The sequence below is a fragment of the Apus apus genome, chromosome 8 (assembly GCF_020740795.1).
Source record: "Apus apus isolate bApuApu2 chromosome 8, bApuApu2.pri.cur, whole genome shotgun sequence".
NCBI lineage: Eukaryota > Metazoa > Chordata > Aves > Apodiformes > Apodidae > Apus > Apus apus.
In genome coordinates, this window is record NC_067289.1 from 20,233,632 (window position 1) to 20,254,390 (window position 20,759).

The 20,759-nt window shown below is 36.0% G+C and overlaps 1 protein-coding gene and 1 long non-coding RNA gene across 6 annotated transcripts in view; one reads left to right on the top strand and one right to left on the bottom strand.

The window, feature by feature from the left end:
* LOC127387726 (uncharacterized) overlaps positions 1–20,759 on the top strand; it is an 87,406-nt gene that overhangs the window by 41,498 nt on the left and 25,149 nt on the right. The gene's annotated exons all lie outside the window — the stretch shown is intronic.
* The window catches only part of NAALADL2 (N-acetylated alpha-linked acidic dipeptidase like 2), a 384,820-nt gene continuing 371,774 nt past the window's right edge, over positions 7,714–20,759 (bottom strand). For all 4 annotated transcript variants that reach the window (XM_051626469.1, XM_051626471.1, XM_051626470.1 and 1 more), the window contains one exon: positions 7,714–15,062. In XM_051626469.1, coding sequence (XP_051482429.1) covers positions 14,864–15,062 — 199 coding nt within the window. In that variant the 3' untranslated portion in view covers positions 7,714–14,863. The remainder of the gene's footprint in view (positions 15,063–20,759) is intronic.

Here is a 20,759-nt window from a genome sequence, read left to right on the forward strand (position 1 = left end):
GTTAATTTTCTCATAAACATAAAGGAACAATGGCATTTACTGCTTATAATAAAGCACTTACCCAACCTGAGAGTCAGAACAGATCTTTGTAGCCTTCCAGCTGCTCCAGTGCTGGAGCTTCTGTGCTTCTCCTGTTCTGCTTTGACATCATGCTGCACAAATTTCAGACTTTCAAGTATCATTTACAGATTCAACCACTTTTAGTTTCTGAATGGCTTTTCTGTCCTTCATTTAGAGGAAAAAAGTCATGTAACACTGAACATGCACTAAAACTATGAGGAGATAAATGGTCTTTGATTTTCAAATGTGTATTAATGGGTCAATATTCTCCTTTCTTGCCATACACAGATCTCTCATTAATTATAATGTCACTGTAGCTGTGGAATGAATTTGACCTTAACCATTGAGCACCATGTTTTACTATTAATAGTTTTTGTTCTTAACAGCAATTGGGAAATACAGCCAGACACTCTGAATGATATATTCCTATCTGTACAGCACGGCTCTACTCATTCAAAAAACGCAGTATGAAAAAGGGAGTTAATAACAATTTACTTATGTATTTATTTTAACAATGCACAGATGTGTTTAGTGCTGGGATTATATAAATGTAATATTGACATGTAAAACTGATTTCCTCTATGTGTCCAATATGGTAGAAAAGGCTTGGATTATGCACCTCTGGATTACGGGTATTAGCACAGCCATTTTTTTCAATTTGGATTATTTTTTTCATGAAGTAAATACAAAGCTGATTGACTCCAAAAAAAAAAAAAAAATATATATCAAGTTAAACGGTAGTGTATGGGTAATTTTTCAGGAAGTGTAAAGTCTTCAATATTAAGCAAACAGACCTTTGGTCTAAAATTCTAATGTTGCAAAATATCACAAAGTAACTAAGCAAGAGCGTGACTTTATACAATGTTTATGTCAGGAAGAAAGAGCAATAGGGATATTCTGAAATGGGAATGAACTGGAATGTAGAAACAGATTTTCTAAGGTAATACAGCACCAGTTCACCAAGAAATTCCTAGATTTTGACAAGAAGAAAAGGAAAGTCTTTATGCTGGAAAAAATAATCATCAGTTAATAGTAAGATTTAACTGGACAATATTACAGAAATGTTTTATTCATCCAAAACCACTAGACTTGTATTAGGAATTTCATTCATTTATCGGTGTAGCACTTCATTTGAATGGGTGAACAATAGAAAAGCAATAATGGAAGGTGTCATTAGAATAGTGTCAAACCACAGTGTCCTTGAAACCAATTAGGAAACTTCTGCAGGATTTTAAATGACATCAGAAGAGAAATCTATGCATAAGGAGTTACCAAAAAGAGCAGAGAAACAAATAGGCTAGCTTTGAATAAATGTTTTGTCTCTCACGCCTAAAATAGAACAGACTTCAGAATAAGTTTAGGATCTATACAAAGTGACAGTTACACAGGATGAGATACAGTATTCAAATTTAAAGCCAAAGGCTTCAGCGAAAGTCCTTTCTCTTCAAAAGTGAAACCTGGCAAATTCCTGCCGTGGCAAAATCAGCATGTTGTCCCACTACCCCACATTCTTAGGGAACCACTAAGTGATGATGTTAGCACCAGGAGTCACTGCCCTCCTCTTGGGAGGGCAAAAAAATTCAAATCAACCATGACATAGTAATTTTGACATGGCAGAAAACTCCACCTTTTCAATTCAGTTCTGGTTTATTTCCCAGTTTCTCTCTAGGACAAACTGATCCTAGACCAGTCTTTACTCAGCCCTGAGGAACTGGGTGGGGTCCCTACCTGTGTTCTCCTCTTCCCCTCGAACAGCAGCTCACATCAATACACTGGAATTTAGCAGTTTGCCCACACCACATTTGGTCATTGTTGCCTTGGATGGAAGCATTTTCTAGAGTGAATTACTGCATTGCAGACAACATTAATCTTTTGAAACCATAAAGAGGCTAACATTGGCCTTATCACAAGAAGCGGAATTCTTTCTAATACCTAAACCCCCCCTAAATATATGTTCTGACTATTTATTATTTATTAAAAATCTGTTGCTGCAAGTTCACAAAGTCCATGGGTTTAGTAAGAGCGGACTCTGAATTCTTGCTTTAGTTGTCATGCTCTTTCTTCATTTATTTATTTATTTGTGGGTGATACTGCCTATGTTGAATTTACCTTTAAACTTAGTAAATTGATTAAAATGTTTATTCATATAAAACCCAACACAGCTAGTGTTCTTTGTGATAACTATGATATATAAAAACACCATTACAGACCTTGAACCAACATATTTCCATTTTATGCTACTGCCTAAAGCACAATCACAGAGCAAAGAAAATGAGAATTTTTAAAGGCTGCTGAACACTGGAAATGTGAAATCAGCACTAGGTTGTTTAGCACAGGTTTTTCAAATGATATGTAGGTGAAATGCACCGCTCAAGGACTCTCCAAGCTCACACTCATAACTGTAACATTTGGTGGGCTACTCTGTAATACAAAATTCACATATAAAAAGCCAGGAGTAAAGTACCCTCCCCAAAACACCCCTCATCAGCTATCTTAAAGTTTGCTTCTTTTCTAATGTATCATCATCTTTTGCTTCTATCTGTTTCCAGGTTCACTGATACAAAATGCTGTTTCAGGCTATTTTCACAACTATGCATTTCCATCTGTGTCTTAAAACCAAACAAAATTCCAAAGGGTTCAATGTTTTAGCAGCCTCCATTTTTATCAGTTTCACTTTTTGATAAAGGTACCCAATCACTTGGAAAATTGCAAATAAGTTGAGAATTCTACCAAATGGAATCAAGTTCAATTTTGACACACTTCTTTAGTTTGCCTAATTTTAGAATAAATGCATAGATGCTTATTTGAATACTATTGTGCCCTCTGGACACCTTAAGTACACAGACAAGTTTAAATTAGTTTGAAGGGTCTGCCTTACCTTACCTTAAGTGTGGTATTAGTTCCTCTTAAAATCATTATTCCCCAACAAATGTTAGCAGTGCTGCAATAGAACACGAGGAAGGTTTTGTCCTCTTCTATGAGCAAAGGCTTGGCAAAACATCAGAGTGCTAAGATCATGGATACTCTGCAGGGAAATAACATGCTCTTGCACCTTGTGTTATTTAACAAAACAGTGACCTGTTCTAAAGGCACTGCTCTCAAGGACACTCCATGAGGGAGTAGGTCCATTAAAATGAAATTCCAATAGTAACACAAGCAAAAACGTTAACCGTACATCAAGGAAACTGTTTAGTTCAGCCTACTATAAGGCTCAGACCAGTCTGAAATTTACTGTCATCTTGCCAGATCTATAATGATATGACTAGGTACAGAGTCTGACTTGCCACCTTTCATCCAATAAAATATTCAGACACATTATTTTCAACTTCAGATGTCCAACTCCTTTCTTCCAGAGTCAAATTCTTCCCTGATGGTACAAAATCCAGAGTGAATCCACTGACTTATGGAGGCTTTTACCTTTTACTCTATAGTCAGTGGAGTGACTGTGGATTTAAACTAGTGTAATTGGAAGTACAAGCTGCCTTTTAAGTATACTTCTATTTTAAAAATCTTTGTCAAGTTTCATGTGGTCAGATGTGAAGATTAATTTGTTGTTTAAGCTTCTTCCTCCTGCAGGCAAAAAGCTTAATAACTTCTTTCTACTGACCTTGTCTTGTCTAAAGATGAGTCAATGAATCAAGTTATGAATGATATATCATGAATAAATGATTTATGCCTGGTCAGATCAAGTATGATGTATTACTTTGGTCCTTGAGTATTATTGCATATAAAGATTTACTCAAAGTGTCATATGATTGGTCAGGGAGAGATTTTTTAAGTCTTTGTACATCCTCTTGGGGGAAAAAAAAGTAAAAAAAAGTATATAACTATTCTCTGACTAGATAAATTTATCTTGGCAAAAATCTCTGCCCTTTCAGCTTCATGTTATCTGATGCAAGTCTGACAGTTTGTGGCTTCTCTCTCAATGGACTTAACTCTCCTTACCAGTTACAGTTCATGATGCCAATCTTGCCATACTGAAAGATCTTCAATCAGCCAAATCACAGAATACTGTTACCTGTTTTTTTGTCTAATTAATAAGTTACCTATCATGGTTGAACACTCTTTTTCATTTATTATAAATTTCTAAAATTATGGGCATGAATACATGTAATCCGAAGCAAAGTATTGTGTTCTGAAAAGGTTATCTACTCAGAATTATAAAGAATTGCAAAAAAAAAAAGGGTACATATAATTATTCTGAAAAGAAAGAGCTTCTCTTTTCACAGAATCACTGTGTTTTCCTGTTAAAGACAGTATTACCAGCAGGAACTAAATGCTTAGTTGCTTATTGCATATGGATGGTAAAAGCCTCATGGAAATAACAGCAAAAACCATGAGAAGACCAGTCATCTGTCAAATATTTTGCACTGTGTTGTGACAAGAATGAAGTATCTACAATCAGTTAAAAAAGCTACATCAAACTGCACAGCCTAGAGTCAGTTCCTTGGATGACCAGCCAAGTAACTGAGGCAGAATTCCGCCAGTCTAAAAATGCATGATTAGGAGGTTCAGAGCTGGTTGAAAAAACTCCATGATGCTGCAACAAGTCACTACAAATTTTTCTCTCTAAATCTAATAATGAAGCATCAGTGAAGTATGCCATGGAACATCAAGTTAAATTCTTCATAGATTAATACAAATGTTGCATGTTGCAAATTTATGCATTGGATTTTCATACTGTAAAAATAATTATTTTAAAAGCTGCCTTTTTATTTTGACTGCTAACTTTCCCTGCTATTTTATACTAGTGAATGATAATGAAGTTGTCATTTTACATATAGGATAATAAATTGCCTTGCTATGAATACAAGACTATTACTCACTCACAGGGCCTTGATTATGTTGTGCTAGGAGACCATGACAAGCACTTTATGAATGGCACAGTCCTGAAAGTGAGCTCAGTCAGTGTTCATTATAGGGTCATCTTCTTAGAATTTGAAAATGTGAACTTCATGCACGGGGGTATGATTTAATTTTTCATGCTCACTGTATAAGTAACACCTGCAGATCAAGGTCTCCTATCATAGTTCTGCATCTTCATTTCAGCTAAGGTGGTGATCTTTCACTTCAGGAAATGCAGTGACACATGACATATGTGGAAACTTACTCAGCTAATTTGACCATCTTTCATATCTAATCCCATGCTGACAAACACCTGCCTGTCACCTCGGCTAGAGAAAAATCCATCTTTACAAATTCTTACACTAATATTGTTCAAAGGAAAACCACAAATACAGTTAGAAATGTCAGCTTATTTGTGGTAGATGCAGACAGCAGTATCTTTTTTTTTTTTTTTTTTTTTTTTTCCTTTTTTTCTCTGGATCCTATATTCCAGTTTGGAAAATAATAGCTCATTTTTGAATGGTTTTAGACATTTCACTGTCTAACTAGTTATATGGTAGTACACCTTCCCTAATGTTACAACTACATATATCCATGTGACTTGGAATTTGACCAGTTTTTAACCTTAAGGTTTTCCCTGTGTGTTCTGTAACAACTTGCACAGGTTTACACTATCAAAGCATATCAAGGCATTTCTCAGTCATTCTGCTTCTTCAATATTGATACAATATTTACCCACTTTGTTTCACTTGACATACTAGTTCTTCTAACTTTCATTCTCAATTTCATAATCATCACCATGTAAACACTTCTACTGTTTTAAGTTTTATATTTTAAATTTATGTATTTTCAGCTCTTATAGTGCATCTCTACCCATTATTTTTCCTTCTTCCTCTAGAAGACACAGTGTCACACTTATGACAAGGCACAGTGCTTATAATATTCCTCTCTAATCACAGGTAAGGGATACAGAAGGATACTGTATGAAAATAGCTTGTATTACACAGTATAAAAGCTCCTTATTCTTAAGGGATGACAGATAACTTTGCTTCAGGGAGAGGTTCAGTTTTAAGTACAATACTTGCTATTAAACCAACACATTAAAAGAAAGTAAATATTGGCATGATATTAGTTCCCTTGTGTGTTCTCTTTTGTGAACAAAAAGTAACCCTTGACCAATGGGATAATTAATCTCTGGCACAGCACTGGCCACAGCTCAAATATACCCCAAAGATTAACTGGAAGCATTGGCTTCAAATTTTACTCGCTTTCTCTTGAAACAAGAGAGCCAAGCAATGTCAGAAAGTGCTTCTACTTTTTTGAGGCTGAGCTACAAACAGCAGATCACATCTTCATTCGATGTAAGCTGACAGCCTCAAAGGAGGGATCTTGGCTTACAACACTTGAGATACAGCCCAGAGCTTCTGCAGCTGAGAGGACTATAAACTGGAAGAGATTGAAGATAGTTAGAAATAAGGTCACTGTACTGAAAGAAATCTTTCTTTGTTGCCTTTGTGTATTTGCCTGAACAAAGGCTTTAAGGCTTTTATTTTTATTATTATTTATTTATGTTATTTATTTTTATTTAGACTTAGCCTAACTCATGCAATCTTAGGATCATTCTTTCATCCCTGTTAGGGAGAAAATGGTGATCCAGTTGTTGATACTAAGTATCTCAAAACTGCTTCACTCACAGCACAATTTTCATAGTAACTTTTTATATTATCTTGTGGAATACAGAACGTAACTCACAAGGCCCTGTATTTCTCTTTCAACGACAGGCTTTGCTACAGTTTATAGTGTTAAAAGTCTTTGCTATTTCATACCTTGCCCTTTCCAGAACAAACAGGCCAGTGTGGGGCTGAAGTGCTCTTCCCAGTCTGCAGTGCTTTCAAAAGAGATTCAGCGCTGGTTAAACAGGCATCAGAGTTCTTTGGGCAAGAGCCAAATCTCCACTGTGCTCTCTGCTGCAATAGAATCATCTATCAGCACCTGCCTTTCCCAGTGCCCATTTCTGACACTCTCAGGACTTTCAACTCACTGTTGGCTCCATCAGGAAGTTACCACTGGCCAGAATCTCTTTCTGCTCCCAACCTAGTATACAAACACTTCACTGTGACAGCATCAAATTATTCATTACTTCAGTTGCATGGTTACCATACCTACACTTCATATAAAAAGCAAATGTCTTCATAATTACGTGATCCTATAGGCTCCACTCCCATGTGAATTTCAACGCTACTACTTGATAAGAAATACAGGTGCAAGAAAGACCTCAGAAATCTCAAGGTTAAATAAAACACTGGAGAACTTTGGTAATATTCCCATGCCCTTGGACAAACCTGTGTTATACCAAGCCTGGATACCTGGAACATTTATTTATTATTATTATTATTATTATTATTATTATTATTATTATTATTATTATTATATTGCACAGATAGATACTCAGTGAAAGTGAATAATGATCTGATCTCCTGAGCAGAGGTACTGAAGAAGATTTTGATTCTCAGGCAAGGAACACTTAGCTTCACTGACTTTTTTTCAGTAATAATGATTTCCACAGATCTATGAGCAGGAATTTAAAAATCAGATACTTGTGTAATACTGTTTTTATATGGTTGGCTTTTATTGTCATGGCACGAGTTTACATGGCTTAAAGGAAACATATTTTGAAGGAATATGTTTAACAAATCAGTCTTCGACATTACATGAGACATTCTAGTCAGAGCTGCAGTTTGTAGGGAGCTAATTTATCAAACTAGGTTAAGGATCTAGCCATGATTGAAAACGTTAAGAAGGTATGACTTTTATTTTTCCTTTTAATATGGTGAACAGAAAAGCAGTTTAGAAAAGAAACAGTAAACCAATAGAAAATGGAAATATAATTTGGAAATACACATTCATTTACAATGAAACAATTTCATTACACCTCTCAAGTGCATACTATAAAAGTAAACTCTGGACTTCATATTTTCATGCAATAACAATTACTTTAATTTCAGGAGCTCTATGCTACAGGAAAACCCTGATCATCTGAATTCCATATAATATTAAATATCATCATATTTTCAAAAACATACTACAAGGACAATTTCTTCCTACCTGAAAGACCAATTATATTAATAAGTGGGCTTTCTATGTACCAGCACCTAGAAAAGTGGATAATGAAAAATTTACCTGACAGTAAATTATCACATCCCAGGTTCTGAGGTTCTGCCTAGCAATTTTTTTCTTCCTTGCTTTTTTCCTTCTTCCAATTATGTTTTAATGCCCTGGGATACATGTTAGTGAATCAGCAGCTTGAGAGGTGTATGTTACAGCTCACTGACAGAACCAATTAAAAAAAAGAATGCAAAACCAACAAAGAACAAATGAATATAATTCCAAATCATTCAGTGCAATGTACAATATACATATCTTCATATTCCAGTTTAATTTCTAGCAAAAAATGTAACTAAGGAAAAAAACTGTCTAATTCACAACCATTTTCACAAAACATCTATTACTGAATTTCAGGCCACAGTGCCTCCTGTACAAACACTCTCACAGACTGCAAAAATCATATTCATAGCACAAAACAAGTAAAATGTGCTTCTTAATCAAATTTTGTAGAATCTACTTACATTAATGGTCAATGTTACCTTTTTATTACACTGTGTTATAAAAATACAAATTGCTACAAAGTAAACTAATTTTGCAAATAAGCTGTTTTATTCAGACTCAACATTCTATAATGTGTTATAAAAATCAACTTTCATTGCACATTTCCATGTAACATGATATTTATTTGTTTCCAGGAATCACTGCATCAAGTTTCTATTACTGCATGGTCAAAAACCTAGTTGCTTAATATTCTGAATTGACCAGCTATCAATTGTGGCAACTTTATTTTACTACATGAAAATTTAGAAGTAGATGGAATGAAGGAGTCATCATTCAGGCACCTAACATTCTATGTAAAAACTTGACAAAGACAACAGAACTTGACAGCTGCTCCTTTGTATACAAAAGGCAAAAACACTTGAATATTCCATCCAGTTAGGTAAACACTGCAAATTGTTATGTGACATAAAAGTAGTATCTCATTTTGAGACTAACATGATTACTGATTTCAGCATTAATCCTGAAAGGTACAGCTATGAGGACACAATACATTACCACGCAGCTAGGTATGAATGCAATGCTAATATCTGGCCTTATGCAGAAGAGTACTGTTTTCCAGACCTGTACTAAAACCCCCAAAGTATCTGTTCCAAGTATCTTCACTGGTGCTTTTTCTCACTATATGCAAACAGCTAAGGTACACAAGTGTGAAGTATTCCCTGAATTCACTAAACTTCCTCCGGGTATGGAATCCTATTCAGTTTCTATTTGTCTCAGGATACCAAATCATAATGCATGTGATAAGAGTATGTTGCAAATGGAATACAAAGGGCATTAGCATTCATCTTATCTGCTTTAAGTATGAAATATTAAGTATCTCCTTATTTCTCCTCTAGTGGATTCATAGACTACAAAATGTTCCAGCTGTTGAGAACAGGAAATGAAACTGCATGAAAAAACCCCAGTGTTCCAGCACTTTTCCAGAATCCTCAGTATATAGGCTGAAAACACCAACAGTCTGGGAAGCACCTACTAATTATAATATTTAACTTTTTTAAGATAGGGGCAACAGCAGTTTCTGTAGCAAGCTAATGCAGCAGTCAGACCTATTCATCTCACCTTGGTGCCATTCACTCCAGTTTGAGGACCATGTTACATAAAAGCTGAGTGCGGCTACATGGGACACTAATTAAAAACTGTGGAAACACACGGACAGGTCAGGCAACCTCCTAACCCGTCACCTGTAGTAAGAGCTTGTAGCAAGTGCTAAGAGAAGTTGGTGTTACATTGCTATATCACCAGTACGCTCAGGAGAGAAGAGTTTCAAGTGGGGGAAAATTAGCAGGTGTCTGCAGTACTCTTAAATAAAATGCTCTCTTAAATTGCTGCCCCAAAACATCACATTGCGTACCTATAGCACTGCATGGTAAAGGCAGCCACTCAAGCATACAGTACCACATACATTAACTGGTCAGTAAAGGGCCTTCTTCCAAAGACCATGCTTTGAAATAACACTTTGAAGTTTATCAAATAATCCAGGAATGATCAAAAAGGCGTTACACTGTCTTAACACATGATAAGCTTTTAACAAACACTAAAGGCAGCCCACAGTTAAAAGAAAAAACAAACAAACAAAAAAACCCAAAAAAACCCAAGACTTCATTTTCAAAGACCTGTTGGAAAATAAGAGAAAAGCAGCTTAAACAAAACACTAATATTTTTATTTTTTTTTTAACCAAATGGATCAGACAGATGAGTAAGCATACACTACATTTACATAGCAAAAAAAGTTGTTCCATGCCTATATTCTGATTACATTTCTTACATTAAGCCCTTGTATTAATTCCAATCCGTGAAGCTCAAAAGAGAATGTGTGTGTTAATCTGTGACAACATTTATAATAGCTACTAAGTTAATAGTAGATTATAATGCCACACTTGTCCATACACAATTCTGTTCTGCCTTGTGGGTTTACCTAACATTGACCAAGAGACTTCTGCCCATTTTTGGAAACATATATTCTTGCTTGTAATAATCTATATTGAGAGAGTAAAAAGAATAGTCTAAACACAAATAAACAATATTCTGATATCAAATAATTTGGGAAATTCCAAAGATAGTGGTCATATTCTGCTGACCTCATTCATGTGGAATAGTACCCTCATGGTAGCAGGAATGACTGAGAAAAAAGTTGTCAGGACAAGCAGTGTGCTTGTTTCCTGAGACAGCAACTGTAATGTATATCAGATGTGCCCATTTCTGAGCCACACAGATAATACCTTGTGACATCAGGCTTTTGGGGAAAAACTCAACTGCTACCTTGAGAATACAGGCCCAGACACAACTGTGTTTATAGTATTTAATAGCTTTTAAAGCCAGAGTGACACATACAATTACCTTGCCTGACTCTCTGCACAACACAAGCCATAGAATCACACTGAGCTCCCAAAGTTTGGTGGAACTAGACACATTAGGAGCACATAGTTACCCATATGCTGATGGACATTTTTTCTCCCTGCATTTTCTAATCCATCTTTTGTTCTCAATGGTTCTCTTTACTTAGATAGAAATCCTATGACTGAAAACCAGGGACCATACACAGAGACCTCAAATGACAGAGACATTAGGCTCTACAACTTAAAAATAAACTCCATGGCTTGGAGGACAAATCTACTTACACAGACTTTCCAACATATTAACTGTGAAATCTTACAGACCTTGGCCAGCAGTTTTCACTGAATGAAACTATGGTTATCTTTTCAATGTTTGCAACAAAACCAATTTTAAGTAATTCAAACTTTCAGTAATTCAACTTCAAGTAATTCAAATCCGAATATAGTCCTTCCTGGGCAATTTGGTCTATGTGACCCTGCTTGAGCAGGGAGGTTAGACTACATGACTTCCAGAGATCCATTCTGTGATAACTGAGAGACAAACTTTCCTCACCTACTGCTGCAAGAACTGGGGCCAGATGACGTGACCTCTTTTACACCACTAGGCTGAAATACTTTCCTAAAAGGTAAGTGAAGCAGTGCAAACTGTTTGCTAATTTTCTCATTAAGCTATTATTTACATCTAAGTTTATGTAGATGTACCATAGCACTGCAAGTCAATTTGTATCTGTACAACACTTTGAAGATAAAAGGCATTTGCATATTTGTATATTTGCACAGATACTGTATATCAAAATAGTCTTGTTTTTCTTGGATGATAAAAGCAATTCACTGCCTGTTTAAAGGTTAATACTCCAAATCCAGCTCCCATGTACTTAGTACTCATGTGAGTTGACTGTACTTTAGCTTCTTTACAGAGTCTTTAAAATACGAACTAATAAAATCTTATTAGCATTTTATTATCAACTGTCTCAATATACAAATATTGTAAAACTGAACGGATGTTCTGGTCACTGTGAGCATGACTCTAGATTACTTAGCAATCAATGCATTTGTTATCTGTCTCTGGCACTCCACGTTTCTGAAAAGGTAACAAATTTTTAGTATTATTCAGGCAATTTGAAAATATACTTCTGCTGTTAATGGCACTGTTTATTTCAATCCAATATAGAAATGAATTAAATCTGGATAAGCTACTATGACTTACTAATGCCTTGCTCTAGCTGATGTTCCAAAGCTGGCTGAGCAAAAATTCTATGTTAGAAACACACCAGGTATTTACGACCTTACCTTCCTATACATTTTTTAAGTCAATAGATAGACTTTAAAAATCAATGGAAGAATATGGCTCAAAAAGTGTCTTTTCCAAAGCTATAATGGTGCAAATATTATCACTGAGCACCCACTCATATGTAAGATCTGAACATTTGAAAAACCTAGAAAGCTAGAAGTGGGAGATGACATTCAATGCACTGAAGTCACCAACAAGAATATAAGATTGTCTCTTGAATAGACGAGCATTTATGGTGGAGTAATTCCAAGTCTGGTATTTTAAAAGTGGTTACGTAAGGACATCAGTAAAAAAAATAAATAACTGTTTTCTTGAGGAATTATGTGGTTAAGAAATCATACTTGGATACTCTTCCCAACAGATTTCACCCATTTTGCTTGAGTAGACTTTGGTTACATTAGAGGTGGTTTTGGCAGAAAATAAATACTAAGACTGAGGAAGCAGTTCTACAATTCACCTGGCAGAGTTAAAGAAAGTGTTCATCTCAATCTTTGGTCTCTTCATGGTACCTGACCCTCTATCTTTTAAGACCACAGACTGGCTCCATAGCAAGTCAGCACCCTAAAGAAAAGATTTTACTAAATGAACTGTTGGAAGAGTGGTCCCTATCAGAAAACACAATTCAAATGTACTGAGCACAGTACATCCCCAAATACTATCACAAAATAAACATACAACTAAAATGTGGCTATTCCAACCACTTAAATATTACAATAATAAAAAACTATGGAAACAAGGGAATGAACAAACATTGTAAAAAAATACTACTCCTCAGAAGTCAAATTCCTTTTGCAGTAAAAAGAACTGGCAACAGCATTAGCAAAAGAATAATTAGATACCCTTCCTTATCAGATTCCAAGTGAAGGTAAGAGATAATATATTCTAAATTCATGCAATCACGCTGACTGATACTGAACATATTCCCACTTCAGTTGTAGCTGTACAACTGCACAGCCCCACCTCTGCTCAGACCTGGGATGCTTTTGCCCATGTTATGAGAATAACTTGCAAAGAAACGTAACAAAATCATAGCTGCATGTACCTGGTCCTGGGGCACTGCTAATAAAGGCCCATTTGCCGAGGACGTTTAGAAATAGAAACCCAGATCTGCAAACAATTTTCATTTCTTGCTATGTGAAACAGCACTTCAAAAAGTCTTGTAGTGCTTCATGAACTGTCACCCTTTTCACCAAATTGTACACTTCAACATTTTCCTGAAGGCAATTTTTTTTATATTAATACAGATACTTTTCCTATTTTTATTGTGACTAGAAATGTTTCTGTAATGTTTCCATGGCAAACTGGGTAACAATGCTTTTAACATTTCAATCAAATTAATTATATTCAAATTCTAAGTATCTATATAAAATTAATTTTTTAAGCTCTAACACCAGCATCATCTGAGATTGTAAAACTCTAAACCAAATAGGACTTAACGATTTCAAAGGTTTATCTTATGAAGATCTGCAGTTCTCTATTATTCCCTTAGAGGTCAGGACACTGAATCTCCTGATCCTTTCATTCACACATTACTTCAGGCCAACAAGGTGATGGTGAGATTACAGCCTTTGTAGAGGGCTTCCACCAACGCAAAGCAGATTTGATTTTTAGCCCCACATTGTGCTTTACCAGCTTGTGCCTTCAGAGGTGAATTCCTGCTTCTACAGTGGGGAAAAAAAATGTTTTGCTTGTGCTTTTTTACAACAATCCAGGTCCTATATGCCAGGCACTACTGATAGAATGATCCAGCTTGGAATAGTGGTGGAACCCCAAAAATGTTCCCAGAACTCGGAGGTCTTTTTTTCTTTTAGTGCTTCAGGAAATTTAGGGAGACCTTGAAGTGAGCTGTTTTGACAATGTATAAGCTTGTAAGGCTTGCAGCCTTAGAAGACTAGGCAGTTCTTTAACTTAGCATAAAGTTTAAAAGTTATTTTTGTACAAGTGTAGCTACTGATTTAAACTTTTCAAGTAATCTAAAATAATCACAAAAAAACTTATCTCCAAGAATTACTAGAGAAAACAACTCTTTTTCAGACAGAAATGGGATAATAAAAGTTTTTCTGTATTCTCAGAACTGAGGTATTTATTGCTCCACAGGTGTTAAGATGTTGAATTGCACTGGCAAGGGTGTTTTGTGCATTTCCTGATTAACTCCAGTGCTGGATACCCAAGGAAATGCCATATCCTTTAACTACTTACTCTGAAAGAAGTAAGGAAGATGAGTTTGCTGAGGAAGTTAAGAAACACAGGAGTATAATTAAGTCACATTTTTCTAACTGAGTAGGCATGGAAAGCTCACCTGCATGTACATCTAGGGCGACTCAGAACCAGGTCTTCACCATATTACAGGATGTGCTTGGTACTTTACAAGATTGAAATCTTCATAAAAATATATTTTACATACAAAAATACAGCAGATGTCCTTCAAAAAATCATATTTTAAATGTTATTCCCTCTCATGTTTTATACATTCAGAAACAGACATTTGAGATATGCTGTCAACAGTTCAAAAGACTGTTTCATATTTATAAAAACATGCATTGTGGTACCTTTAAGCATCAACTGAAAGAAAAGTTGAGAAAGGTTTCATCCTCAGAGAAATTCTGGTCCAAGTCGAACTTTTGTTTAGCAAGCTGTAAACAAGCATCTTAGAATGCAGAGAATCCTCTCATTTCTTTCCAGCTAACGTAGCCTCAAACACATCCAGTCCTGCTTTGAAGTAAGCCTGAGCTGAATTGATGGTGTTCAGCACCTCTGACAAGGCTGCTTGAATGGTCTCATTTGACTGATGTAGTTTGCAGTGCTCCAGTGCCTCTAGCAGTACTGAAAACTGGCTTGTCCTTTCATCTAGTCTGTAAAGAATATTTCTAAAAGAGAACAATGGAGAAGGGTAAACTTTCTTCTCAAAACATTTAATCAGAAATCATCAAGAAACCCTGGAAGTATCAGTCACACTTTACAGATGAAACGTATCATGTACGGTAAAGCTAACCCATGTCAAACTGAAAGACAACTGAATATTTATAACAGCTTTGTAAACTGCATCTGGTAGTTGATCTAGGCATACATACACTGTGTATGTACTAGGTGTGCACACAAATGTTCACTAAATCCATCAAAAATGTATCACATTTCTCTCTGACCATGCCAGATTTTATTCAAAATCATGAGCCTAGCTAGACCTATCACACCTCTCATGAAGTATCACCTGGATTTAATTTATTCCCCTCTAAATACAGTTTGGTTATCACTGTGGACCCTAGGCACAGATTTTATTTTTTTCCTATCTGCTCCCGTTATTAATTTCACACTTCAGAGGTGAAATTCTAGTTGCATTGAAGTCAATGGTCAAACTCTCACTGCCCTCAGCAGAGCATTTATTTCATCAATAATCTTTTATGACATCAGAACAAGAGCAACCCATATATACCATTAAATACTTGAGGAAGGAAATAAATGGAATGTACAGATAAACACATGTGAAACAAAATCTGTGTTTTCGTATAATGTCTGCAAGACTGTTTACTAGCTCATATAAGGATACATGAAAAGGTAATGTCTAATTCCTGGGAAATGTTATCTGAATGAGGTGTCGAAGGCTCAGAATTCAACTTTAGTCAGTGATTTCAATGAGAAACTTTGAAGCAGGCTATAAATGTTATCTAAAAGTGGATGTAATCATTATCCTAATTAGAAAGCTTGTAAATATAAAAAATCTCCACCCAGGAGCTCATTTGACTGTAAGCAGTAATGACTGAAATTTGAAACAGGAAAGCTACATGTGATTTGGTGCAGGACTCTATCCTTAAATACAAGGCAGGTGTTCAGGGCAGGGGAGTTGTTCTTCCACAGAATGAAACCAGCAAGAAAGCAGGACAGCTTCGATACTCTGTAAGTAACCTAATTGCATAACAGAACAGGACCGAGAGCAACTTCAAACTAGTAATAAAACTGTCAAGTACCTACAACACAGATGATCACAAGTGTATCTTATTATTATATGAGTCATCTAATTGCCAGTCTACAAGGCAGAATGGTAATGAAGCCCAATAAATGACACCACAGAACATCTAAAATCTTCTGTCATGTCTTCCAGTTGGAAAAAATGCTTTGAATGAGGAGCAATGTTTTCCAAAGATATGCAACCTCATAACACAATTTTTCAGTTGTTATGTTTTTACCTATATAGGGTACACATCCAAGGCCAGCAATGTGCAGTAGGAATGGTAAGCTTTTTATCTTCTGACAGCAACACATCCAGCCATTTCAATGCAATGCAATTCACCGTAGCTTTAAACAGAGGATGGAAACAGTTCTAACCCAACCCGGCAGCAGGACAGCTTACACAGTTTAAATAGCAGGCTATCACTGACCTAGATCACCCATACTGAAACAGCTTAGGAGCACTTTAGGAACAGCTCAGCAGGGACAGAAACTTCCAGAAAGAGGACAGTAACAAGCAGGTGTGGTGATAACTTCTTCAGCTTGCACTGGCAGTCAGAGGAGGACAAACTGCCTGATTCTTCAGTTCTGAGCTGCCACTGCTGTTCCTTGAACCTATGGTGCAGCTTACACTCAAAGGACTGTCCCCAGAGCGTCTCTGTGACACAGTAAATGAAAACTGTGTATGTTGAGAACCAGATGCATTCTTGATGGGTTTGTTTTTAAGGATAGGCTGCTGTGCTATGGAAAATACTGTAGTTTTCAAAGCAAGGATTGATTTTGCTCCTTCTGAAATCAACTCAGGGACTCCTGCTGAGATCTGTGTGAGCAGAACCAGGCTTTTGAAGAACACCCCTCTATAGTTCTCATAGTTCACAGGGAGATAGAAGCCTGTCCACAACCCTTCAAAGTCCTGGAATAGCAGGGGCAATGTTAGAGATAATCACATTACCTTCTACTCTTGGGAGGCATGTAACAGTCCTATCTGGTTGCTGGTGGTTGGGAGAATCTGAACAAGTTAGAATTCTGCTCCAAATGCCTACAACACTGGCATCTTGATCTCTGTTAGGATCCCCCTATTCCTTTAGTGAGGGCAACTGCAACTTATAAAAATGTCATAAGGCAATACCCATCAGCAGAGTTAACAATAACTTAGGCTGCTACAAAACAGGGTCTAAAGACAGCATGACCTGAAGACTGGAACACTTGGGGATTGCTTAGAAAATGTCTGTGGTGAATCTTCTCCTACCCCATCTTCAAGTATGCTCTAAACTAGCACACAGGCTAAAAGACGGTTTGCCTTGACATACAAGGATGTTAATATAGGTTTAACTGTACTGCTATGACTTTGGAAACACAGGTGATTCCACATTAAATCCAAAGGGAGCTGATCCATGGCAAAAGACAACTATTCCTAGCCCATCCCACCTGCCTACAGTACAAACCAGTGTCTAATGAGAAAAGCTTAGTTGTTTGATGAAAGACATAAAGCAGTCTGCTTTCATAATTTAAAAGAGTATCTTAACTTTTGCAATAGTAATATGACTTTGGCATAGCTGATAACACAGTATGACAGAACTAATTTCTGTTTCTATGTATGCAAATTATAATAAGTAACATTATACAGCAACTGGGGTTTTTTTTCAGATTTTCTGCTAGGATTTCTCACCAGGATATTATATTTTCCAATTACTTACATTTCCTTGGCAAGCCATGCCAGTTCTTTGCTGCATAAGATAATTTAATTTTTTTGTGCATGTTCATGGGAGTAAATGTTTACAATTTTACTTCTTCTCTCTGCCCAAGATTCATCAAATGAAAAAAAATATTTTAAAAATGGCTAGTCCAGTTTATTACTTCCAAGCCTTTACAAATCAGGAAAGTGTTCTCATTAAAGATTACACATGGACTGAAAAATAATGCCCGCCCCACCATTTCATTGGCACTAGATAACCATACATGACCACAATATGCATAATGACACCAAGAGACTTTAATTTATACTGTGAAGTTAAATTACTGAAACATTCCTTAATACAAATTGGTTTTGTACCCTGCACCTCTAAAACAACTACTGCAACCCCTGGCCTAAGTGCTTAAGAACATCCCTTCACCTTTCACTACTTTGATCTTATAATTCACGCAGTCAGCCCAACTCACACAAAACAGAACAGTGTAATGTGTTATTGGTGACATTAATGAAATTACAACACATGCCATTCATTTTAACGGGCTTGTTTCAATGACACATCACAGTGACCTGAGGAGCGTAACCTGAAGTAGGAAATCTAATTAGTAACTTCAAGCAGTACCACTGAAAGAGGTAAAACTGCTCCAAACAAAAGAATAAGCCTTAGTAAATGAAAGCAAAGAAACAATAAGAATGAATTCTGAAAGAACCTATTCTGTAACTTTTATCCCCTTGCAGGCCTAGGAACACAGAAGCATTATTGACTGAAATATTGCCATTGGAGTTAAATGCTGTTTTACATTATCACAAATAAGATGCAATGTCCCCTCCACCAGACCAAAATGAATTTGACAAATTCTTGAATGACAGACCACACTAAAAATAGATTGACTTTGACAAAACTTCAAGCTATTTTTGAGATTATATTAGAATAACAGAACAATACAAGATAAAACTAGACAACTAGACTACTACATTGTTCTTGTCATGAAAAAGTTTTTTTTAGCAAACTAGAAAAGTTTGTGTCTAGTCAACATACAACACAAGATTAATTGTTCAGATGCTTACAAATAGCCTTACAAATCCTACCTAACAGCTTATGTTTCAGATTTTGAAAAATAATTATTAAATCATTAGGACTTGATGGTAAGTATACAGTCCCACGTGAAAGGAGTGCAGGTTTTCTTTGCAGAATCACATTAGAATTGTTTACAGAAAAATACTATGGGCAGACTATTTCAGTTATAACACAATGTGCTATGACTAGAGCTTCAGCTTCCTCACCAATCCAATTTTATATTTCCCTGAATTATTTTTTCTAGTACTCTCCAAGAAAAAAAATGCACCAGGAAAAGCATTCTCTGCATCTCCTTTTCTCTTGATAATGTTCAGTTTTGAAGGCACTTTTCTTATATCTAGTAGTTTGGTTTTGTTCATGTTTGTAAAATATAAATTGTTATTAACTTGGCAAATCAATACATGCATTCTAATAATAATATATACAAGTTGGGACTTCCAGTTCCACCGGTGTTTATTTATTGCATTGTTTTATATTGTTACAAATTCTTCCTCTCTAGAAACTGCATGAGCTGATTTGTACTTGTTTATGTACGCTGGTTTGTAACTCAGAAAATGTCATGCTGAAGGTACAAAAACCTTCTCTTCTTCCTCTAGGTGCCTTCACTTTTTTTTTTTTTGACACCCACATGCAGTTATTTTGTCCTACTTATTTTATTTCACAGTGCTATTGTAGCAGCAGTTTTATAATTATAAAATTAAAGCTCCAAGCCATATAAGACTTACTTGTATCAGGACAAAATGTATGCAGTGATGATCTGCAATTACATGTCATTATAGCTGATCTGGAGGAAAAACTTTTTTCTATAATGATATGTTCTTGCTTGACTGAACAGTGGAAGTCACTGGCTCTAGGGCCAGTGCAGGTGACTAGGGAAGATGGGGATATGACAGCCAACCTTTTAGGGCGACTTAGCTGTAAACACCAGTCTATTCCTTCACTATCCTAAGTCCCCACAAACTCAGCACATTGTATTTAAGGATCCTTTATTTGTCATGTGTCGTTCCTCAATTCCGCTTGCTAGACATCCTTTCCTTTTTTAAGAAACATCCACTGCCTTCATTGAGTGCTCTCATTTATAGGACTGCAAGTTGTTCCACTGGCACATATTACAGGAAGAGATAGATTTTAATCATGTACATGCAAAGGTGAAAATCTGCCAGCAAGATATGTATTTGCATGGTGTTAGCAGTTGATGAGCTACAGGTAATCTGAACATCAAACCTAATTAAAGTCTAACCAAATTAAAGGCATTTCAAAGGCATTGTTGTGACAGTGGCAAACCAGGTAAATTTTGTTCTTGCCTGATTTAAATTTATCTTGCGTTAGAGACAGGAGTTAAGACACCTCTAATAGAGTCAGTTATGGCAAACGGAGGTTATGGTAAGTCTGCATTTAACAAAATCCTTTTGGGACATGGGACTACAAGGAGGTAGTTATTACAAATCTGAATTAATTTCTAAGAGGCCAATTTAGAATAGAACTTGCTAAAAAAGGCTTGGCTTGCTTGACTGCCAAATAAACAAAGGGACAAGAGAAGACAAACTGGAAAGACAGCTGGTTACAAGATATTATTAATAGCTGATTAATTACTATTGGTAGAAAAGACTGACATAACATAAAGCTAACTGAATGTTAATCTAACATCAAGCTTCAAAAAAATATATGTTTTCAAGGGCTGAACATCAACATTACCTTGCATTCACAAATATCTGTCCCTGTTGAAAATTTGCTAAGTTTAGGAAACTTATTTCTTTCTTGCTTTGGAGTAAACAGGATCAGTAAGTAAGAGGACTCAGTTGTACAGAAATGAGCACAGAAGGATTTCACAGAACAGAAGAGGAATGAAAAAAA